The following is a 23,769-nucleotide window of genomic DNA, read 5'->3' as shown; positions in this document are numbered from 1 at the left end:
ATATTCACCAGAAGTTTTCTGCTTATGGAAAATGTTAACATAAAATATTCCTTGGAATAAAAAAAGCTGTTGTGAATCTTTTGTGTTTTCTATTCAGCAGCACCGAGGAACATCACAAGACGGATTAATTACAATAATAGCTGGTTCTCCATATCACAAACTGAGGCGTGCTGCCTCCTTACTCCTGCAAAAATGTGCAGCTGTAAACAAACCCCCCCATTATTTTATTGTACATTTCATGTTGAATCGTCTAAATCAGGGCCCTTCAACTAGTTCTCCAAAGGCCCCTGAGCAGAAAACATTTAGGAGTACAAGGCCCACAAGCCTATTGCAATGTCATTTTAGATAGATTTAAAGCCTTAAGTGTTCACTGTTTTGCAAGCATTTTAGAACATCTGTGATTATATATATATATATATATATATATATATATATATATATATATATATATATTGTACATAACATTAACTTGCGCGTGTGTTTCAGTGTAAAACATTACACTTTGCTGCCTAAGCAACGAGTATGAAACCAGCAGAGAGTCTGAGAGTCACCCCGAGGGCTCCCGCCGGGCGCCAGTTGCAGTGAGTGCCCTGGCTTAAATTAACCTTTTTATTTTGAGGCAAAGTTTTATACAGGGTGTGTGTGACCTGCCTTCTAAGCCCAGAAACGTATGGGTCTGTCTGCAAACTCAATCCTGGTAAAATATGCCAAACATTTAGGTTATCTTTGATATTTTGCACCCGCTTTGAACTCTGGCTGTTGCAAAGGGCTGATCACGCCCCTATAAACCTTGCAGGGTATTCTTGTAATGTGAGCCTGGGAGGTTTGTGCCATCTGCAGTGGTATCTAATTTATGGGAGTACAAAGCAGAGACACGGGCCTATTCACCATACAGGATTTTTCATTTTAACATTCCCTTGGTTTCATCTTTCCTACAGCGATCCTCCTCTTTCCTTTTATTATTTTGCAAATGTTTGTTCCTTCCCGTAGATGTGAGATTCAATACTTCTTTTCTTATTGGAAATAAAATGAATGTTGTGTTTTGAGCTTTTAATTTCCCTATATATTTGGTTTTTTTAATTGGAGGACCTCTGCTTAAGTCTTTGGTTAATTCATTTCTCTGCTGTTTCAAAATGCAAGAAATTGGTGAGAGCTTCAATGTATCGCTGGCTTTGCTTTATTTTCGTCACTGTATATTTTAAGTGCCAGGAAATAAAATGTTGGTCGCAAATTTCACGGAGACAGGAACAAAAAGTCTGCTCTATCCTAAACTTATTTTTATGCGGATCAGTATCAGGTTTTCAGGATATCCCTGCTTCAGCACAGGTGGCTCAGTCAATAACTGAGCCAGCTGTGCTGGAGCAGGGATATTCTGAAAACCTGACCTGTTGGTGGCCCTTGAGGACTGGAGTTAGCCACTCCTGGCTTAACTGCACAAAAGGTGTATGTAACGTGATATTTGATCAGAAGCAGGGACCTAGGGACTTAAACATTTGCATCTTTTGATTGACTGACCATTACATATATCTTTTTGATTCATATTTTGGATGTGCCGTGCTATCCGGTACAATATTACAGCGTGTCATATTTGAATCACTACGTAAATGGTTGGCATTATATAAAATAAAAGTCCAAAAACAAACGCACCTAGTTCTAGAAGATGTTTCCAAAGCGACTGACCAAGATGGTAGCTGCGCTGACGTTACCGATGGCTGCCTTGAGTAATTCAGCAGATGTACTAAAGCCAGGACATTGTCCCTCCCGTACCAGGCTCTGTAGCATCTTCCCTCTAAACATACTATAGCACCTGCCAGCCACCTCTATATTTACCCACCCAGTGGGGAGAACAGTCCAAGAATGGAAATGGTAAGCAAAGCCTCTGCAGGGTTATTTTTAGCAGAAGTTTGGTCCCTTATCCATTCAGTTGCACTTCACTTATCTCAGTCAGTCCGTCCAATACACCAGTGTTCCTCCTTGGGACTCCAGGGCTTGGGTTTGCGGGAACGGTCGCCCGACAGTTTTTGGATATCATTTGCAGACACAAGAAGAAGGGGTTTGACGTTGGCACCAAGGCATAAGGATGGGGCACCAGCCTTAACAAGGGCATTGAGTCAGCATACGTCTCATAAAGGTGAGATATCAGCTATGTCAGCATGAGGCTACATGGTGGCTTTTTGCAGTAGCAGCCCAAACCTGTGAGTATTTAATGAGTTTATTTCATTTTATATAAAAAAATATATATTTGAGAGAATCTAGGTAGGGCTATGGGAATGGTGCAATTTCATGTGTTACAGTGCAAGTAGCTATTTTATTCTTACATGGTTACATAGTAGATATGATTGATTGAAAAAAAAAAGACATGCGTCTATCAAGTTCAACCTATGCTAAATTTAGATGACAGATACTTTATCCTATATCCGTGTTTACAGTATATTGATCCAGAGGAAGGCAAACGCACAATCCCAGTGAACTATCCAATGATATATCATAAAAGGAAATATAAATTCCTTGCTGACTCCTAGAATTGGCAATCAGATTACTCCCTGGATCAGCACCCTTCCCATTCTGCACTTATTGCAATTTAACCCCCAGGCTGCTGGAGAGGCATGCAATGCATTGCAAAGAATGCATCACTGGCTTCCATGATGTTACAATGGCAAAGTCCCCCAAATAAATGTGAAATTATACTCTTCTTTGCTGCATGTAGCCATTTAACATACTTCTTTTTTTTATGCTGTCTACAGTGGTTCTTTCCTTACATCCCTAGCTTGTATCTCTCCTACAGCTGTTCACCTGTATAATGCAGGTTATTGACTATTTTCCCATTGGCTTTTACCTGAAACAATAATCAGTTGTGTGTAATGAAATGCTTCTACTGTATCTAATAACAATTGCAGAGAAAAAACAGACAGCTTTTATTTTCTGCGTTTTCCCTCAAACATTTTACACATTCAACTTTCTATGTTGAGAACCAAATTCTTTTTTGTCTGTAATGAAACCTCTTCTTATTTGGAGGGTCCTGGATTTAAGAGAGATACAGAGCCCTAAGCATGGTGTCCATGCTGACGTTCCTTTGTTTGCTATTTCACGGTTACATTTCATTGGTTCAGAGCCCGCTCACTTTATCTGTTTATGCCTCAGGGTTTACCAAACTATTAAATATGGAAAATAAACCGCAGTCAGAGTTCATGTCGCTGAGCAGAACGTTTTCTGCGTTTACAAACCTGAACTACCACTTTTTAGTTTATGAAATGGGTATTCCTTTGTCTGTCCGCCGCACAAGGGGAGCCACAAACCTTACACTATGGTGTGTGCGAATCTTTCCCCGCAGTTTGTGCTCACTATTCGTACAATGCTGTCACATTACCCCCATATAATAATAGCGGTAGCGCTACTGTTTCTCAATCCTTCAGAGCGCGAGCGTCAGAAACCGGCGGCACAGATTTACATATGGGAGTTATTCATGAAACTGCAATAGTACCGATCAAGACACGATCGCACGGAAACTACTACTGAAGTCAATGTACTATCACCGTTTTGGGAATTAACCCCCCACTGTCTGTGAAACAGTTAGTACATTAAAGGTACAATCCCACATTATCGGCCAGTAGAATTTCTCTGAATGGTGGAAGTGTTTGTCACTCAAGTGTTTTATTTCCCCTTATCCCGCCCCGTCCTTATCAGAGAGCAAATACAGATAAGGGGAGATGAGGAGGGGGGATGGGGACTCTGGGTGGACAAGTGCTGATCACACTGTGACATCGCACAGTGACATCACACAAAAGGGAGCAGCCAAATCCAATGTAACCTCTCCCAAGTCTCACTTTAAAACATGTTAAAAAATACTTATAGGTGTCAGATTTGGGTAAAAAAAAAAAAAAGGGTATCAAAGATAAGACTCCTTAAACATGTCACTGGAATGAGTTCACTTTTGTCCTAGGAGGGACTGCCCCCTGTAGGGAAACTGTCATTTATACAAATGATGGTAAATATTCAATAAATAAAAACAATAAAAAGAGACAAATCGGGCACAGTAAGTTTGGTGAATATTTTTGGACCGTGCTTATGTTATGCTATTCTATGTTTTGTATATTTTACACGTATCTTTCTTTATATGTAACACACATTTGCAGTTTTTTCCCCTCCCAGTTTATGAGGGAGACTTTCTTATACTGTAATTTACAGATTCTTTTCCCCCCGGCATTCTCCCACAAACAAAGTCTCCCCGACCTCGCACATCACTCTGTGTCATATTTACTAAGCGGTGCTATTTTATAAAAACCGCTTTGGGGCCAGAACACCATTTTCAGCACATTTTATGTGAATTAAACAGAAGCTGTCTTGGCATGGCTTAGTAGAAAAACCCAATCCCCTGAATCTCAGATGTATAAATTGTGTTCCACAGAAATTCTCATTGTGTTTCTTCTTCCGCAGTGTCTATGTATTGGGAAGTTCATGATGAAAACGGTCCTTTTCAGATGCAGAAAGATGAGTCTTATGGATATCACAAAGATTTTTTCCATGTTAAAGCCAAAAGAGGAGGAAGAGGACCTTGCAGAAGCCCGGGAGCTCCACTTGGCCGTAGTTATGGACAACCCTGAGTATCTCGGTTCTCTGCTTTCTGAAGACAGATACAAGGAGTTCATCAACAGCCGGAATGGGTGGGGCGTTCCTGGGACCCCTCTCCGCCTGGCCGCCTCTAAGGGCTCCCTGGAATGTCTAAAGATTCTCTTGGCCAACGGAGCCGAGGTGGACAGCCTGGATGTCAAGGCCCAGACTCCGCTCTTCACTGCAGTCAGCGCTGGCCATTTAGACTGTGTCAGGGAGTTACTGAAGGCCGGAGCCAGCCCCTGTGGTAGCATCTACAATAACTGTTCCCCCGTGCTGACCGCGGCTCGGGACGGCAACGCCAGCATCTTAAGGGAGCTCTTAGAATATGGGGCGGAAGCCAACGTCAGGTCAAAGGTCCCCGACTGGGCAGCTAATAACACCGCCTCCACTGGCCCCTTATACCTGTCGGCGGTGTACGGACACCTGAAGTGCTTCAGGACTCTGCTGCTCTATGGGTCGGACCCAGATTACAACTGCACAGACCAGAAACTTCTGAGTAGGATCAAGCGGCCCAAAACAGTGCTGGAGATCTGCCTGAAACACGGGTGTAGGGCACAGTTTGTGGAACTACTCATTGATTTTGGTGCCAACGTGTACTTACCCAACATTCAGATTAACAAGTCTTTCTCCAATCCCGAGGCAGTGGAGCTCCTGATGAGAGAAAGAGGTAACACATTCTGCAGATACAGAGTAACAGAGTTGCCTCTAATCTTATCGCTTGTTTTTCTCATCCCTCAGCTAATCCTATGTCTGAGAGTTTGTTACGTCGCCAAAAATTCCTTACTTCTCTCATTGAATTACTGTTGTTGTCGGCAAAAAAGTGGCATAAACACCCACTGTGCAGAGTGGGTAATGACAAAAAACATTTATGCGCACTAAGGCCACAGATATAGTGGGTGCGCGGTGGAGCGCATGGCGTCACGCACGTCTGTTGGCCGAGCGATCTGTGGCCTGAGATTCACAACCTCGCGAAGGCGTGGACGTGGCGAGGCTGGTTCGCCCTCATTGGCTGAACCGTTCACGTGACCCGGCCATCACGCGACAAAAACAAATTCACTTGTCTCCTGAAAACGCTCCTGCGCCATCGTGCGCTCTATGGCCTGCCTCACAGAGGCGCGGCCTGTTGTTGCTCACGCGCGTGGTTGCTCGCAGTATGGACGCGGCCTCAGACAAGTCCCCAAACCAGCATGATTACCCTATCATCACACGGCGTACAATGCTTCCACTGCTGCCAGGGATTCTGGGTAACGACATGCAAATGAGCGCTCAGAGTGTCACTTTTTGCTACTTATCTACTTTGACATAGATCCTTTTAAGCTTATTCCTGCTGTAATACAGAGCTTTTACAGCAAAGCCCGGGATATAGAAAAGTGCATGGCCAGCAAACCTAGAGAGAGCCTTTTGGACCATTTGGGTCTCATCCAGGCCGGTTGGGTACTGGTCTCACGCTGATGAAACATGCAAACTGGTAACAGGATAAACGATTTCCCGTTTCTCCGTTAAAAAAGTAATTCACAGAAGCCCCTTCCAGCTTTCTTCCACTTAATGCTGCCGATAAGAAATGGTTAAATATATGTACATTTCTTATCTCTTCATTCTATACAACATACTGTTTCTTAGTTCGGAAAAAGCATCCTAGATCTATACCAGGGGCGGGCGACTCCAGTCCTCAAGGGCCACCAACAGGTTAGGTATTATGAGTTTCCCTGCTTCAGCACAGGTGGGCTCCATCAGTGGCTCAGTCGAAGAGCCTGCTTTAGCACAGGTGGCTCAGTCTTCGGCTGAGCCACTGATTGAGCCACCTATGCTGAAGCAGGAATATCCTAAAAAAAACTGCCCTGTTGGTGGCCCTTTGGACTAGGATTGGCCAAATGACGCCGCAGGGTCACATGACGTCACATGCGTTGTCATGTCAGACGCCAGAGAACAGGTAAGGCGCGGGGGGAAGGCTGGGGGCGCAAGGGGAAAAAGTTTGCGCACCCCTGGCCTACCACCAGACTATTATTGTATTGCGTTGAATCTTCCTTTTTATTACTATCGTTTATTTGCAAAGCGCCAACATACTCCGCAGCGCGGTACAAGGCGTAGTACATGGAAATGTAAACGACATACACAGAAATGCTTGCCAAATAAGGAGAAACGAGCAGAACCAGACACGAAAGGTACCAAGGGCCCAGATCCCGAGAGCTTACAATGCCCTCAGCCACATTAAAAGTACAGAAGATTACATTTTGAAAACTGCATAGACATGTTGGTCCTGTATGGAACATTTAATGGGAATTCCTCTTGCAGGTCCCACTGGTATGGTGCTTTTTATAACCCTGCGCTATTCATAAGTGTGTCTGTTACACGTTATGGCCAAACAGCACGGGCTGTTGAAAAGTCCAGTGACATTTAGGGAGAGTTTACCTGATAACATTGTGTGCAGTATCCTGAAATCTGTCATCCATGCGCTTTAAACTCATTCTGCGCTGAGACAAGGAGGCACCGATAACGAGATGATCCCTGTAGTGGAGATGTGGCTAATTTAAAGACTCATTAAAACAGCCAAACTTTTTCCAAGTGGTCTAATTATTAGATAGCAGTTAGTCACACTCGTATTCTTCAGTATGTCACAGTTACAAACTAAATAAAGCCAGTCAGTGGGCAGTGTTTACAAAGAGTTGGGTTTACTTCTGGAACACAAGTATTATCAGCGAAACATTCCAGGGGAGAAAACCGATTTCTGAGCCTGTGTGGGGGGGAACGGAACTGCGAATCATTGAATACATATTAATCAAGCTGAGGTTCTAAGAATGCACTTATATTCATTATGTGAAATGTGTGTTTAATAATACACTGGGTGAAATACATATATTCATTATGAGATTTTTAGATTTTATAGTTATATAGTAGATAAAGTTGAAAAAATACATATGTCCATCAAGTTCAACTTGTGCTAAATTTAGATGATTGATGCGTATCCTATATTTTTGATTTACAGTATATTGATCCAGAGGAAGACAAACAAAAAAAAAACATCCAATGATTTCTCATAAGGGAACAAATAAATTCCTTCCTGACTCCAAATATTGGCAGATAGTCCCTGGATCAACATCCTTCCCATGTTTACTTTTCAGGTATATCCCTGTATCTCTTTCCTTTCTAAAAAGATGTCCAACCTTTTTTTAACATATCTATTGTATCTGCCATCACAGTCTAAAACAAAATGAAAAAAAAAAATACAAAAAAATCCAGTGCAACTTTTGGCAAAATGGTTTCACGCAGAAAAAGAAAAAACACCCTAACTTCAGCAAATAACATTCAGATCTCTTGCTAAATCTATCAGCTGGTAACCCCCTCCCTGCCAGAGGCACCTGCATTGCATGGACAGAGAAACGGTTACATATTATGACGGGTTCTGAACTCCAGTCCGCAAGACCCCAGAACAGGTCAGGTTTTCATGATATCCCTGCTTGAGCACAAGTGGTGCAGTCTTCGACTGAGCCACTCTGATTGAGCCATCTGTGCTGAAGCAGGGAATATCCTGAAAACTTGACCTGTTGGGGGGGGGGGAGGGGGGGCTTGAGGACTGGAGTTGAGAACCCTTGTATTGGGGCATTCACACCCTGCTTGTTAAGAGTATCACCTGGATGTTCACCATCACACAGGGCGAGGAAGTGGTTTGCTTCACCGACAGCACAGGGTGATATTGTTGCTTGTACATTGTAAATTCCCAGCGAAGGCGGGTGGGACAAAACATAGTAACAGGGTAACAGACATTAGCACGTCCTGACCTCCACGAGTGTAATCTCTCTGTGTTGTTCCCTTACAGTGGATCCCAGGTCCTTGATGTCTCAGTCCCGTTTGGCCATCAGGAAGCTACTGAGACAAGTGGGAAGGCCGCATCTTATTGACCAGCTGGAGATCCCTCAGACAATGGTCAGATATCTACAGCACCAAACCTGAGACAGCTGATAGTCTGCAGAGACAGTGCTGCCAGGATCCATGGGACCTTAGGAGAGCCGCTCTGCACAATGCACTGAGCAGTTTGGGATGGTTATTGGGACTATATACTGGACCTGTGATTAGATCAAACTGTTTACTTCACCGTTATAGTTTGTATTTGTACAGGTGCCTTTAGGAAAATATTGCACATCATAACAATATTCCAGCAACAGTTAATTGATGTAAATAATGAACAAACCAAAGTGTGACTGAGTATCACAGTATTTCAGGTTGGTACGCCAATCTCATTTCTTCCTATCGATTGAAGAAGGTAAAAGGAGAATGTGTGTGTCGCTGCCAACGCACCAAACTTCAAATAGACAATATGATAAAGGGCTTAAATGTGGGCAGTGGTAAAATAAATGATTACATAGCAGCATAAAAAGTGAACTGTATAATAAAAATAGTCACAAGAGTGAAATAACGTGTATAAAAATGCTTAAACACAACCCTAGAGGTCTGCAGCTCAGGAAAAGGGAAGGCTCAGCTCCACAGAACTAGAAATGAGAACAAAAAAGAGCACACAACTCTCATAGTGCATTACTGTATTACGGATACGGCATGAAAAAGGTTAAAAACGCACGTACAGTATTAAAGATAAAACAAGCTTATCGTATATATCCACCGTGTGGTTGGAAACTGCCCCCAGCAGGTACACCGGGGCAATGTCAGGATGTGGGCCTTGACCAGAGCAGAGAACTATTGTGTTGTGTGGTAGAAATGGTACATGTGTGTGTATCTTTATTTGTATACCCCCATGTACAGAGCTGTCCATAGCAGTAATAGACAGAACTGAATAATAGGAGACAAAATGGGAGTAAGCGCTTCATACAGAATCGTAAACATTAGGAAAAGGCGTTCCTGCCCCGTACAGCAGGCCCGACTCTGCCCGTCCCAAACATTCCCCACTATTTGCTCTGCGAGTGATCTTGTGTTCACAAGGCGGCCGTGCAGTGGGGTTAGATGAGATACAAAGTGACAGTGATACAGCCGTTATCACACACTGACACAAAGTATACTGAAAACGGCACAAAGAGATTGCACATACTTATACAAAGTATACAGGGACCAAAGGTTAAAGAGACCCCTGTCCTCATGAGCTTACAATCTAATGGGGAAAAGGAGGACACTATATTTATCAAAGGAGAGTGAAGCAATCAGATTTCTTTCTTTGATGAATTACTATTTCCCAGCGGTATTGAACTGTAAAAAGTTTGGCCATTAAACAGGAGGTCAGAAGCAGAGCTAAATTCTGGGCTAAAATGTTTTTAGGGGACGTGGTCTTTAAAGAACATCAGAAGAAGAAGAAACCAGAGAACAGAATCCTATCCGCTCGACAGACCTGAGATTGGACTGCAGGTGGAGAGATCGATGTGACCTCAGGGATTACTGCTGTAACACCAACACACAAAGCCAGATGTCCCACCAGACCAAGCTGAGCAGACCACGAGCAAAGCGAAACAGTGACGAGTACAGTGGGCCACTATGTATGTAGGACATAGTGCCAACAGTGTACACAGAGCTTTACAGGAGAGAGAATACTATAATGAATATAATGTATTTATAAAGCGCCCACATAATCTGTGGCGCGGTACGATGGAGGAACAACAAACAATATCAGACACCAGGAAACAAAATCCCTGCCTGAGGAGCTTACACTCTAAGGATGTATAATAGAAAGGTGCAGTCTTAATATAAATCAATATATCTAAATGCAACTATCCTGTACTGAAGCAGGGATATATGGAAAACCTGACCTGTTGGTGCCATTGAGGACTGGAGCTGCCCATCTCTAATCTATGTTTTGGTGCGAATTGACCTTCATTTCCCCCTATTCCTACTGGCCACGGGCTTCACTGGGAACTGTGTATACTGGAGAGATAGGGATGTACAGAACATTGCGTTACAAGCGGCGGCCTCTGTGATGTCCGACTCTGTAACGCAGCCCCAATCCCGGCGTCTGTGCATTGTATGAGCCACAGACGCGGTATGTCCTGGGTTATATCGCAGTGAGGCCGTGGGTGTGGTACATCCTCCCCTGTGCTGGACTCTGACACAAGCCCACGATGGAAATAAACAGTGCGACAAACCCTTTTGGTACCCAGTACTATTTAAGTAATAATCCCCTCAGAACAGGGCATTACTGGCCAATAATGCCCTGGCTGGAAGAGTTGAAGGCCCGAGGCGAAGCGGAGGGACTTTAACCCAGCCAGGGCATTATTGGCCAGTAATGCCCTGTTCTGAGGGGATTATTACTATTATAGGCTAAATGTAGGCTTATTTTTTTATTTTATTTTTAAAAATGTTCATAAAAAAGATAGATACTTTTGTAGTCATATTGATTTTTATCAGCTGATTGTCTACATTTTATTTGCTTTTACTGCAAGTTTATTAAAAGGAAATTGAACATACACACAGCCCCCCCTCTCTCTATATATATATATGTAGCCATGCATAATAATGACTGCGTACATCTTCCCTGTTGGCAGTAAGTCCTGGTAGGTACAGGCCTGCCAACAGTAGTTATGGAGGTTTTCCCTCACACCCTGGTGTGGTGCCCTGTGTAAGGAAGGGAGTGGCTGTATGCTCTGAGTCCCTGGATAGTGACATCAGAGATGCGCCTGCCCCCTGAGGTATAAAAGGCACAGCACTGTCAGTTAGTGTTGTGTTAGCCAGCAGTTGTGTGAAGCAGCTGGTAAAATGTATGCTCCTGCATAAGGGATTGGAGGAATACTTTTGTGACCCTAGTGCTGTAACTAGCGGTAGCAGAGTGACCAATCAAGTCTGTCTAAGCCACACTGTGTCCAGGGACCTGGCGCAGTGGTGATCTCCCTAGGAGAACGGGAATCCCACTTCAATACGGGAGGGCGTACCTGGCAAAGGGACAGCACGGAGAGATGTGCGGCTAGAGCCGGCAGCTGCATGGGGCAGTCTGCTACATCCCATTCTACAATAAATATGCCTTGTTCAAAGATACCCCCACTGTGTGAGTGTGAGATTACTCTGCAGTGGCGGTCACCACCGAGAAGGAGTTCCTCACAAGGACCATCTCCCTGGGGAAGCATAGATCCTGATGAGGTGGAGGCGCTGCACATGAAGTAAGTTGGACTCGTAACCACTACCTCAGAGACCTGTCCTGCTGCCATCCTCTATAACACCAAGCGGGAGACTCAGGAGTCCTGTTACTAGCAGGTGCACCACCACACACGACCTTGTAATGGGGACCGGTTAGACCATACGGGCCAATATGAGATTGGGTGGGTCAGACAAGGGGGGTCCAGCCGTTACATATATACACACACACACACACACACACACACACACACACACACACACACACACACACTGCAGCCGCCCCCTCTACACACACAAACACACTTTGCAGTCCCCCCTACACACTCTGCAGCTCCTCCTCTACACCCACAAAACACACTGCAGCCCTCCTCCACCCTCTACACTCACACAACACACACAGCAGCCCCTCTACACTCACACAACACACACAGCAGCCCCTCTACATTCACACAACACACACAGCAGCCCCTCTACACCTACAAACACACTGCAGCCCCCTGTAAACCCACAAAACTGCACACACCAAAACACACTCTGCAGCTCTCCTCCACCGTCTACACCCACTGACACACCCACACACAGCAGCCCCCTCTACACCGACAAAACACACTGCAGACACACAAACCAACAAAACAGACTGCTGCCCCCTTTACATCCACAAAACACACACCAGCAGCCCCCCTCTACACCCACTGCAGCCCAATGTAAACCCACACACTGCAGATACACACACACACACCACTCTGCACCCCTCCTCCACCATCCACAAAACACAATGCACACACTGAAGCCCCCCCCCCTCTGCACCCACAAAACACAGACACACAAACCAAAAAAACAGACTCTGCCCCCTCTACACCCACAAAACACACCAGCACCCCCTCCCTTCACCCACTGCAGCTCCCCTCAAGACCCACACACTGCACACACACCCTGGCTGCAGGCAGGGAGGGGGAGGAGTCAGTGCCTGGCTGCAGGCAGGGAGGGGGAGGAGTCAGTGCCTGGCTGCAGGCAGGGAGGGGGAGGAGTCAGTGCCTGGCTGCAGGCAGAGAGGGGGAGTAGTCAGTGTCTGGCTGCAGGCAGGGAGGGGGAGGAGTCAGTGTCTGGCTGCAGGGAGAGGGAGGAGTCAGTGCCTGGCTGCAGGCAGGGGGAGGAGTCAGTGCCTGGCTGCAGGCAGGGTGGGGGAGGAGTCAGTGCCTGGCTGCAGGCAGGGAGGGGGAGGAGTCAGTGCCTGGCTGCAGGGAGGGAGGGGGAGGAGTCAGTGCCTGGCTGCAGGCAGGGTGGGGGAGGAGTCAGAGTCTGGCTGCAGGCAGGGAGGGGGAGGAGTCAGTGCCTGGCTGCAGGCAGGGAGGGGGAGGAGTCAGTGTCTGACTGCAGGCAGGGAGTAGGAGTCGGTGTCTGGCTGCAGACAGGGTGGGGAGGAGTCAGTGTCTGGCTACAGGCAGGGTGAGGGGAGGAGTCAGTGCTTGGCTGCAGGCAGGGTGGGGGAGGAGTCAGTGCCTGGCTGCAGGCAGGGTGGGGGAGGAGTCAGTGCCTGGCTGCAGGCAGGGAGGGGGTGGAGTCAGTGCCTGGCTGCAGGGAGGGGGGGGAGTCAGTGCCTGGCTGCAGGCAGGGTGGGGGAGGAGTCAGTGCTTGGCTGCAGACAGGGTGGGGGAGGAGTCAGTGCTTGGCTGCAGACAGGGTGGGGGAGTAGTCAGTGCCTGGCTGCAGGCAGAGTGGGGGAGGAGTCAGTGCCTGGCTGCAGGCAGGGAGGGGGAGGAGTCAGTGCCTGGCTGCAGGCAGAGTGGGTGAGGAGTCAGTGCCTGGCTGCAGGCAGGGAGGGGGAGGAGTCAGTGCCTGGCTGCAGGCAGGGAGGGGGAGGAGTCAGTGCCTGGCTGCAGGCAGGGAGGGGGAGGAGTCAGTGCCTGGCTGCAGGCAGGGAGGGGGAGGAGTCAGTGCCTGGCTGCAGGCAGAGTGGGGGAGGAGTCAGTGCCTGGCTGTAGTAAGGTTGGGGAGGAGTCAGTGCCTGGCTGCAGGCAGGGTAGGGGAGGAGTCAGTGCCTGGCTGCAGGGAGGGAGGGGAGGAGTCAGTGCCTGGCTGCAGGGAGGGAGGGGGAGGAGTCAGTGCCTGGCTGCAGGCAGAGTGGGGGAGGAGTCAGTGCCTGGCTGCAGGCAGAGTGGGGGAGGAGTCAGTGCCTGGCTGCAGGCAGGGAGGGGGAGGAGTCAGTGCCTGGCTGCAGGCAGAGTGGGTGAGGAGTCAGTGCCTGGCTGCAGGCAGGGAGGGGGAGGAGTCAGTGCCTGGCTGCAGGCAGGGAGGGGGAGGAGTCAGTGCCTGGCTGCAGGCAGGGAGGGGGAGGAGTCAGTGCCTGGCTGCAGGCAGAGTGGGGGAGGAGTCAGTGCCTGGCTGCAGGCAGGGAGGGGGAGGAGTCAGTGCCTGGCTGCAGGCAGAGTGGGGGAGGAGTCAGTGCCTGGCTGCAGGCAGGGTGGGGGAGGAGTCAGTGCCTGGCTGCATTGAGGGAGGGGAGGAGTCAGTGCCTGGCTGCAGGGAGGGAGGGGGAGGAGTCAGTGCCTGGCTGCAGGCAGAGTGGGGGAGGAGTCAGTGCCTGGCTGCAGGCAGAGTGGGGGAGGAGTCAGTGCGTGGTTGCAGGCAGGGAGGGGGAGGAGTCAGTGTATGGCTGCAGGCAGGGTGGGGGAGGAGTCAGTGTCTGGCTGCAGGGAGGGAGGGGAGGAGTCAGTGCCTGGCTGCAGGGAGGGAGGGGGAGGAGTCAGTGCCTGGCTGCAGGCAGAGAGGGGGAGGAGTCAGTGTCTGGCTGCAAGCAGAGTGTGGGAGGAGTCAGTGCCTGGCTGCAGGCAGAGTGGGTGAGGAGTCAGTGCCTGGCTGCAGGCAGGGAGGGGGAGGAGTCAGTGCCTGGCTGCAGGCAGGGAGGGGGAGGAGTCAGTGCCTGGCTGCAGGCAGGGAGGGGGAGGAGTCAGTGCCTGGCTGCAGGCAGAGTGGGGGAGGAGTCAGTGCCTGGCTGCAGGCAGGGAGGGGGGGGTGTCAGTGCCTGGCTGCAGGCAGAGTGGGGGAGGAGTCAGTGCCTGGCTGCAGGGAGGGAGGGGAGGAGTCAGTGCCTGGCTGCAGGGAGGGAGGGGGAGGAGTCAGTGCCTGGCTGCAGGCAGAGTGGGGGAGGAGTCAGTGCCTGGCTGCAGGCAGGGAGGGGGAGGAGTCAGTGCCTGGCTGCAGGGAGGGAGGGGGAGAAGTCAGTGTCTGGCGGCAGGCAGGGTGGGCGAGGAGTCAGTGCCTGGCTGCAGGCAGGGAGGGGGAGGAGTCAGTGCCTGGCTGCAGGCAGGGAGGGGGAGGAGTCAGTGCCTGGCTGCAGGCAGGGTGGGCGAGGAGTCAGTGCCTGGCTGCAGGCAGAGTGGGTGAGGAGTCAGTGCCTGGCTGCAGGCAGGGAGGGGGAGGAGTCAGTGCCTGGCTGCAGGCAGGGAGGGGGAGGAGTCAGTGCCTGGCTGCAGGCAGGGAGGGGGAGGAGTCAGTGCCTGGCTGCAGGCAGGGAGGGGGAGGAGTCAGTGCCTGGCTGCAGGCAGAGTGGGGGAGGAGTCAGTGCCTGGCTGTAGTAAGGTTGGGGAGGAGTCAGTGCCTGGCTGCAGGCAGGGTAGGGGAGGAGTCAGTGCCTGGCTGCAGGGAGGGAGGGGAGGAGTCAGTGCCTGGCTGCAGGGAGGGAGGGGGAGGAGTCAGTGCCTGGCTGCAGGCAGAGTGGGGGAGGAGTCAGTGCCTGGCTGCAGGCAGAGTGGGGGAGGAGTCAGTGCCTGGCTGCAGGCAGGGAGGGGGAGGAGTCAGTGCCTGGCTGCAGGCAGAGTGGGTGAGGAGTCAGTGCCTGGCTGCAGGCAGGGAGGGGGAGGAGTCAGTGCCTGGCTGCAGGCAGGGAGGGGGAGGAGTCAGTGCCTGGCTGCAGGCAGGGAGGGGGAGGAGTCAGTGCCTGGCTGCAGGCAGAGTGGGGGAGGAGTCAGTGCCTGGCTGCAGGCAGGGAGGGGGAGGAGTCAGTGCCTGGCTGCAGGCAGAGTGGGGGAGGAGTCAGTGCCTGGCTGCAGGCAGGGTGGGGGAGGAGTCAGTGCCTGGCTGCATTGAGGGAGGGGAGGAGTCAGTGCCTGGCTGCAGGGAGGGAGGGGGAGGAGTCAGTGCCTGGCTGCAGGCAGAGTGGGGGAGGAGTCAGTGCCTGGCTGCAGGCAGAGTGGGGGAGGAGTCAGTGCGTGGTTGCAGGCAGGGAGGGGGAGGAGTCAGTGTATGGCTGCAGGCAGGGTGGGGGAGGAGTCAGTGTCTGGCTGCAGGGAGGGAGGGGAGGAGTCAGTGCCTGGCTGCAGGGAGGGAGGGGGAGGAGTCAGTGCCTGGCTGCAGGCAGAGAGGGGGAGGAGTCAGTGTCTGGCTGCAAGCAGAGTGTGGGAGGAGTCAGTGCCTGGCTGCAGGCAGAGTGGGTGAGGAGTCAGTGCCTGGCTGCAGGCAGGGAGGGGGAGGAGTCAGTGCCTGGCTGCAGGCAGGGAGGGGGAGGAGTCAGTGCCTGGCTGCAGGCAGGGAGGGGGAGGAGTCAGTGCCTGGCTGCAGGCAGAGTGGGGGAGGAGTCAGTGCCTGGCTGCAGGCAGGGAGGGGGGGGTGTCAGTGCCTGGCTGCAGGCAGAGTGGGGGAGGAGTCAGTGCCTGGCTGCAGGCAGGGTGGGGGAGGAGTCAGTGCCTGGCTGCAGGGAGGGAGGGGAGGAGTCAGTGCCTGGCTGCAGGGAGGGAGGGGGAGGAGTCAGTGCCTGGCTGCAGGCAGAGTGGGGGAGGAGTCAGTGCCTGGCTGCAGGCAGGGAGGGCGAGGAGTCAGTGCCTGGCTGCAGGGAGGGAGGGGGAGAAGTCAGTGTCTGGCGGCAGGCAGGGTGGGCGAGGAGTCAGTGCCTGGCTGCAGGCAGGGAGGGGGAGGAGTCAGTGCCTGGCTGCAGGCAGGGAGGGGGAGGAGTCAGTGCCTGGCTGCAGGCAGGGTGGGCGAGGAGTCAGTGCCTGGCTGCAGAGAGGGAGGGGGAGGAGTCAGTGCCTGGCTGCAGGCAGGGAGGGGGAGGAGTCAGTGCTTTGCTGGTGCCTCCTATCCAATCACCTCCCCTGTCTAAGGCTGCGGTCCCAGTCACCGCCACAGTGCACAGCTCGGCGTGCGCTGTGCTATCAAGCCCCGCCCCCCCAGTCCGGCCGGTCCCAGTCCCTACCTTGTCGCGCACCTTTCCCCAGCGGTGCGCGACACGTTTTCAGGGAGGCAGGAGAATTTGACCTCGACATCTGCGACGCCAATAAGGGCGAACCAGCCGCAGGACGTCATGGCCACGCCCCTGCAAACCCAGAGCCACGCCCCCTCCCGTCGCAAACCTTCCCTCTCACCCCAGACCGCAGATCGCGGTGTAGCGCTGTGCACGCGCCGCGCCCCCCCCGCCGGGCTCGCGTCACAGTGAAGACTGGGGTCTCAGCCTTAGAGCTGATCTCACTTCAAAGTAAGGCTGCGGTCCCAGTCATGTCTGCGACACGCGCGCCCGGCGGGGGGGCGGCGCGTGCACAGCGCTAACCACGATCTGCGGTCTGAGACGAGAGAGGGAGCTTGCGATGGGAGGGGGCGTGGTCGGGGATTTGCGGGGGCGTGCCCATTACGTCACGCGGCTGGTTCGCCCTCAATTTCATTGAGTTTTAAAAAAACTTGCAGTACGGCGCGGATGCACCTTCAGCGTGAAGGTGCGTACTGGGCCCTTCCCCATTGAGGGGCGGTGCTTACACGCACAGCGCACGCCGCGCCGTGCGCTGTGGCAGTGACTGGGACCCCAGCCTAACACACACAGCGTCCACAGGCTGGAGACCAGAAGAAATCCTGGCCTGGATCAGCAGCTCCACCTGGCCTGGATGTCTGAAACCCAACACAATGATAGACAGGAGGGTGTAGTCCCGCCCCATGGAATTCTGATTTGTCAGAAACTTTGTCATTCACTTGACGGTGATGATCAGTGGCTATGACCCGCCCTTCCTAGATGTTGATTAGTTGGGGTGGCTGTCAATCACAGGGAGGAAGATGAGGAAGTGTTGAAGCGGCTCATGTGAAATACTGGGGGAGAGAAGAGAGAGATAGAGAGGGGAGAGACAAACACGAGGAGAGAGACAGAGTAGAAAGACAGAGAGGAGAGAGACAGACACAGAGAGAGAAGAGAGAGGAGAGAGACAGATACAGAGAGAGGCAAAGAGAGGAGAGACAGACACAGAGAGGGGAGAGAGGAGAGAGACAGACAGAGAGGAGGGAGACAGGAAAGAGAGAGAAGAGAGACAGAAAGAAGAGAGAGACAGACACAGAGAGGAGAGAAACAGATACACACAGAGAGAGAGAGAGAGAGAGACAGACAAAGAGAGGAGCAGAGCAGACAGAGAGAGAGAGAGGAGAGAAGAAAGAGAGAAGAGAGACAGGCACAGAGACAGAGGCAATACGTTGATACATTCAGGAATACAGAACACATTGCACTGCAATTAGGTCCGATGATTAGAAGAAACGGTAATAGTGTAGAAGACTGGTGCACTCACCTAGGGGGGATACTCTCATTTTGGGAGACTGCATTTACTCTAATTAGAGAGAGCCTAGAACCCTTTCCTCTAAATAGGACAGCCAGCTTGCTGTGTGATTTGGAGAGACAGTCCTCACTTTAATTAGGAAATACCAAGACTGCAGTCTGCGCTTTCACCCCCTGACAGAAGAAGGCTGAGGTTCTGACCACAGATTATAATATGCACTATATTTCCGTATGATCTATATGCACAGTGGGGGCAGTGATAACACATGTGGAGTGCTCACACATGCTTCTTGCCCCATGAAGGGCACTCTTGCGTGTGGTTTCCCTTTGGAGCAGTAAACACCTGTAAGGATCCCCCATGCTGCGGCTCAGCGGATATGAAGAAGACCTCGCCGAAAGCCGCGAGCTCCACCTTGCGGTGTCCATGGACAGACCGCATCACCTTAGTGAGCTGCTGTCCCAGGACAGATACAAGGAGTTCATCAACAGCCGGAATGGGTGGGGCGTTCCTGGGACCCCTCTCCGCCTGGCCGCCTCTAAGGGCTCCCTGGAATGTCTAAAGATTCTCTTGGCCAACGGAGCCGAGGTGGACAGCCTGGATGTCAAGGCCCAGACTCCGCTCTTCACTGCGGTCAGCGCTGGCCATTTAGACTGTGTCAGGGAGTTACTGAAGGCCGGAGCCAGCCCCTGTGGTAGCATCTACAATAACTGTTCCCCCGTGCTGACCGCGGCTCGGGACGGCAACGCCAGCATCTTAAGGGAGCTCTTAGAATATGGGGCGGAAGCCAACGTCAGGTCAAAGGTCCCCGACTGGGCTGCTAATAACACCGCCTCCACTGGCCCCTTATACCTGTCGGCGGTGTACGGACACCTGAAGTGCTTCAGGACTCTGCTGCTCTATGGGTCGGACCCAGATTACAACTGCACAGACCAGAAACTTCTGAGTAGGATCAAGCGGCCCAAAACAGTGCTGGAGATCTGCCTGAAACACGGGTGCAGGGCACAGTTTGTGGAACTACTCATTGATTTTGGTGCCAACGTGTATTTAGCCGACGTCCCATGTGATCAGTCATTCCCCAATCCCGAGGCAGCGGCGCTCCTGATGAGAGAAAGAGGTAACACATTCTGCAGATACAGAGTAACCAGCACGTGCACATACAACCCCTTATCTGTGACTGCGGGGCCCTGAATACCAGGCTGGAGGTGAAAGCCGGGATGCTCACCCACCCAGTGCCAATCCAGTGCCAATACAGTGCCAACCCGATACCTGCACCATACTGAGCATCTAATGATAAACTATATCTATAAGAGAGAACAGACACAAAACAATTATAGTAGCACTAATCTACAGAAACACATATATCAATAGCACCGACCGGATAGTGTGTGATACACAGCACACACGGGGTTAATCACAGATGCTAGCACAATGATGTTAGGGAGCAGGACATACAAGACACAAACAACACATAACATACATGACCAGTCCCAGAAAGTCCTTCCAAGGTAGAAAGGTTGAGTCCAATGGTTGCAATGGGAATAAACTGCAGCTCCCAAAAGGATCAACCAAATCCTAAGGAGTACCTAAAACGGAAAAAACGAGAGAGCGCAATCCCATAGCGCAATATGACATTTATTGGGACAAGGGAATAGGGACAGTGGGATCAAGCGCACTTACAGGGTGAAATTTAAAACGAGCATTAGTGAATTATATCACCGCCAACGCTTTCATATTGCGCTATGGGTTTGCGCGCTCTCTTTTTCCCCCCGTTTTATATATATATTTGTACAAATATTTTAATTGAGTTTCGTGGGGGGGGGGGGGGTAATGATATACAGGGGGAGGGGGTGTGGTGGGTGTAGAGGGAAGGGGGAACGGGAAATACTTGCCATACATTTAAAAATTTCAAACCTTTTTCTAGTTACATTAATGTTTTCAGGCCGAGTAGCACTGTTACACTGTAATCACATACCGGCACACTTATCCAATGCAGAACATTTATTCACATACGGGCTCTACAGGTGCACTGCCATATCCCTTTCCAAAGATTCTCTTCATTGGCTCTCTTGCCCAATGATACACATTATATATATATATATATATATATATATATATATATATATATATATATATATATATGTGTGTGTATGTAGAGGTATCAGTACATATATATATATATATATATATATATAGTTAAATATATATTTAACAATGTCACATAAGATCGTTTTTAGTACTAATATTATCATTGTGTCAATTCAAACTTCCTTTTTAGTACTTGTAGTGATTTTCCATATTGAATTTACAGCCCTTGTGTGTTTTTTTTGGGTAGGGAGGGGGTCATTTCTGGTACTGTGCTGATGTTTTTAACCTGCTATAGGAGTCTCTGTCATGCTTTCCTTTTTACCCTTGTTGAATATTCAGTTATTTCCCCCAGAAGTGATATTGTATGATGATTACACACAAGCTTGCCCACTTTGGCTGCTGCAACTTTCTGCTTACCGGCTTTCCTGCAATCTACTAAAAATGCCAAAGTTACATTAATCTTGTTCTGTCTCGGGTCAGTTCCTTTGTCACTCTGCTGGCTGTCCTGAAACACTGCATTGATTACAGGATTAATTGTCTCTCCTTTGGGGCCCGGCCACTGATCTTGTTAGTATTTTAACTATAATCTCTCTGTTTGTCTGCAGGTTCTTACTAAATCCTGTGGTGATGAGAGGATAAGGAGAACATTACTTCTAGAAATGTTCTTTATACCGCGTGTTCCCCGTTTCCATTTTTAATTTCTATACATTAAAACCAGGATGAAATCGAATAAATGAAATAAACCGGGTAGAATCAGGGGTTGGGAAATGACACACACACCCATTTTACCTCCAGCTGCGCCACACTAAAGCAGAACCAAGAGCAACAACATTTGCGCCCAGCATCTTCGTGAGCCAATTATAGCGTTAACTGTGCTGTTCCGTTCGGTGTTGTACGCGGTTTCACTACGGGAAATGCTTTAATCAGAAAAACTGGTAGTTTTCCGGTTAAAAATCAGCAAATACTGAAAACGAGGAACACTATTTATGCAGTTGCCTCACTCCATTATGACTCCACTTACCAGCCATGTTTCGGATTCTCACCAGCAGACAGCTGTAGGGTTGGCGGCACATTTTACAGACCATTGGTCTCTTTATTGTGGACACATCTCCAGATGGATATTGGCAAATAATAATAAACAGACGCCAGGCAGATAATGGGGACTTAAAGGGCGCAGGTTGGTGTTTTTTGTAACACAAGTTTTACTGAATTTTGCGGATATTAGGTACAGAAATAAAAAGACGGGACGAGTGCACCGCCAGTTGTACAGGGAAAAGCAGAAACATTACACTGTATACATTTGAACAGACATAGTCACATAAACACATGATCCTATGTCAGGAGTGGCCAACTCAGGGGCCACCAACTGGTCAGGTATTCAGGCTCTCTGCTTCAGCACGGGTGGCTCAATCAGTGGCTCAGTCGAAGACTTGAGGACTGGAGTTGGCCACCCCTGTCCTAGGTAATGAACCCACTCAAGTCAGTTTCCACCACCCTTGAGAAAAGTGTCCCACGTTTTATGGCATTCCCTCAAGCTATGCCCGGTGAAAGCTGTTGGCCTCCATCCTCATCACTTCATCGATCTTTCGCACGACCTTATTCTGCGGTGGGATTAGGTGCTTTTCCCACGAAGCAGCAATCGAGCAGTGAGCCGCAGCTAGAATATGGGAGGCCAATCTCCTACTGGCCAGATTTATATTCTCGATTGGCTTGGCTAGGATAATTATGGCGTTAGAAGCTCGTGGTCCATGACTTAATTACATCAATAGGCCGCGGACATGGTGCAGGGAGCGGCGCTGGGCAGCGCTGACGCTCATGCTCTCCTGCTCAAGCAGGAGCTTTTTCGTGTCCCTGCATGAGCGTCAGTGAGCGCGCTTGTGTGCCGAGTGGGAGGCTGGCCTGGAGGCGGGGCTAGTGGATCCACGGCGCCGACGTCACGGACTGCCATTGGCTTCTGGCAGTCACGTGACCGGCCCTGCGCTTCCCTCAGCGGGAAAACTAAAATTGGCTTGTCGGCTGAAATTCAACACGCCTCCGCACGCCTGCGGAAGCGTGCGGAAGCGCTGTCTAAAGCCGTGCTGATAGGGATAATGTTTCTCCTCAGCGCGGCTCAGCACGGTCTTTTTGACCATGTCCGAGGCCTTAGTGTGGATGGAAAGACAGAGAAGGGGGATAAGATGCTGACTTCCAAATATGTTAACGGTTTAGATAGAAAGCGTTTTGCAGAAGAAAAAGTCAAGCATGAGCGAGAGTTGATTGAACTGAAGAAGCACTTCATTGAAAAGAGCAGCCTCCCAGTGATGGCGGGTGGGACAAAACATAGTAACAGGGTAACAGACATTAGCACGTCCTGACCTCCACGAGTGTAATCTCTCTGTGTTGTTCCCTTACAGTGGATCCCAGGTCCTTGATGTCTCGGTCCCGTTTGGCCATCAGGAAGCTGCTGAGACAAGTGGGAAGGCCGCATCTTATTGACCAGCTGGAGATCCCTCAGACAATGGTCAGATATCTACAGCACCAAACCTGAGACAGCTGATAGTCTGCAGAGACAGTGCTGCCAGGATCCATGGGACCTTAGGAGATCCGCTACTAATCAAATACAATTTGGAGAATCTTTCTTCTGTACTGGATAAAGGCATCATATCGCTGTATTAGCATGCTCATCATTAAAGAGAATCTGAAGTCACATGGATGTATACTCTTATTTATGTAGCCCAAACAATGGGTGCAATGCTTTGCAAAAGAGAAAATACAGGATAGGGAATTTTAATTTCATAAGTGCAGCAGACATAAAATCAGTCATTAGGAAAGGAAATTCCTGCCCCGGGGAGGATACAGTCTGGGGGTTGCCTGGGTCATGTTTCTTGATCTCATTGTATGTTGCATTAATTAACCCCTTCACTGACAGATTATTAAAGATTGATTACATAGAGGTGAAAAAACGCAGACTTTTCTCATGACATTATGATTATATGATGCAGATATAATTACATTTATCATGTGTACATATCTGCCATTTTCTTCTCGTACTTTTGCACCTTTTCGTCTCCAGGTCTGTGATGGTGTAAATCTCCCTTAACGGTCCGGTGTGTGATATATTAATCCTATTAATGAGCTAATTCTATTTAATTGAATATTGTTTTTCTTCACACGTTTTTGTTATTCATTTTATTGCATTGAAGTTTTCTTGTGCTGATAAAATGAATATGCCACAGGAGGAAATGTGAATATAACATACAGGTTGGGCAGGCCATGGCTGGATGTGGAGGAAATGTGAATATAAGGCAGCGCTTATAGTGCTGGTGACGCGACGTTGCGTCAAAACAAATGCATTAAATCAGTCGCATGCGCTTATAGTAGGCGCGACGTCGCGTCAAAACAAATGCATTGAATCAGTCGCACGCGCTTATAGTAGGCGCGACGTTGCGTCAAAACAAATGCATTGAATCCGTTACATGCCCTTATAGTAGGTGCGACGTTGGGCCGGAGC

The 23,769-nt window shown here is 49.7% G+C and overlaps 2 protein-coding genes across 3 annotated transcripts; both read left to right on the top strand.

Moving 5' to 3' along the window:
- Positions 1 to 1,881: 1,881 nt before the first annotated feature.
- LOC142467618 (ankyrin repeat and SOCS box protein 12-like) lies at positions 1,882 to 8,698 on the top strand. Of its 2 annotated transcripts, none has more exons than XM_075573544.1 (3): positions 1,882 to 2,195; positions 4,435 to 5,278; positions 8,426 to 8,698. In XM_075573544.1, the coding sequence occupies exons 2-3, from the start codon at positions 4,456 to 4,458 to the stop codon at positions 8,557 to 8,559; spliced, it is 957 nt and encodes a 318-aa protein (XP_075429659.1). In that variant the 5' UTR covers positions 1,882 to 2,195; positions 4,435 to 4,455; the 3' UTR covers positions 8,560 to 8,698. The 2 variants fall into 2 exon arrangements, with proteins under 2 accessions (XP_075429659.1, XP_075429658.1); XM_075573543.1 differs by having other exon boundaries at positions 1,885 to 2,131.
- Positions 8,699 to 17,599: 8,901 nt separating this feature from the next.
- LOC142467617 (ankyrin repeat and SOCS box protein 12-like) lies at positions 17,600 to 22,965 on the top strand. The gene is made up of 2 exons (XM_075573542.1): positions 17,600 to 19,308; positions 22,673 to 22,965. The coding sequence occupies exons 1-2, from the start codon at positions 18,552 to 18,554 to the stop codon at positions 22,804 to 22,806; spliced, it is 891 nt and encodes a 296-aa protein (XP_075429657.1). The 5' UTR covers positions 17,600 to 18,551; the 3' UTR covers positions 22,807 to 22,965.
- Positions 22,966 to 23,769: the final 804 nt, after the last annotated feature.

The sequence above is a fragment of the Ascaphus truei genome, chromosome 16 (genome assembly GCF_040206685.1).
Source record: "Ascaphus truei isolate aAscTru1 chromosome 16, aAscTru1.hap1, whole genome shotgun sequence".
NCBI lineage: Eukaryota > Metazoa > Chordata > Amphibia > Anura > Ascaphidae > Ascaphus > Ascaphus truei.
Note: the sequence above shows the minus strand (reverse complement) of the source record. Positions and strands in the feature narration are given on the sequence as shown.

Coding starts and splice junctions, on each gene's coding strand:
- LOC142467618 (XM_075573544.1), top strand. CDS start 4,456: ATGATGAAAACGGTCCTTTTCAGATGCAGAAAGATGAGTCTTATGGAT. Junction 5,279..8,425: donor GCTCCTGATGAGAGAAAGAG/GTAACACATTCT, acceptor GTTCCCTTACAG/TGGATCCCAGGTCCTTGATG.
- LOC142467617 (XM_075573542.1), top strand. CDS start 18,552: ATGCTGCGGCTCAGCGGATATGAAGAAGACCTCGCCGAAAGCCGCGAG. Junction 19,309..22,672: donor GCTCCTGATGAGAGAAAGAG/GTAACACATTCT, acceptor GTTCCCTTACAG/TGGATCCCAGGTCCTTGATG.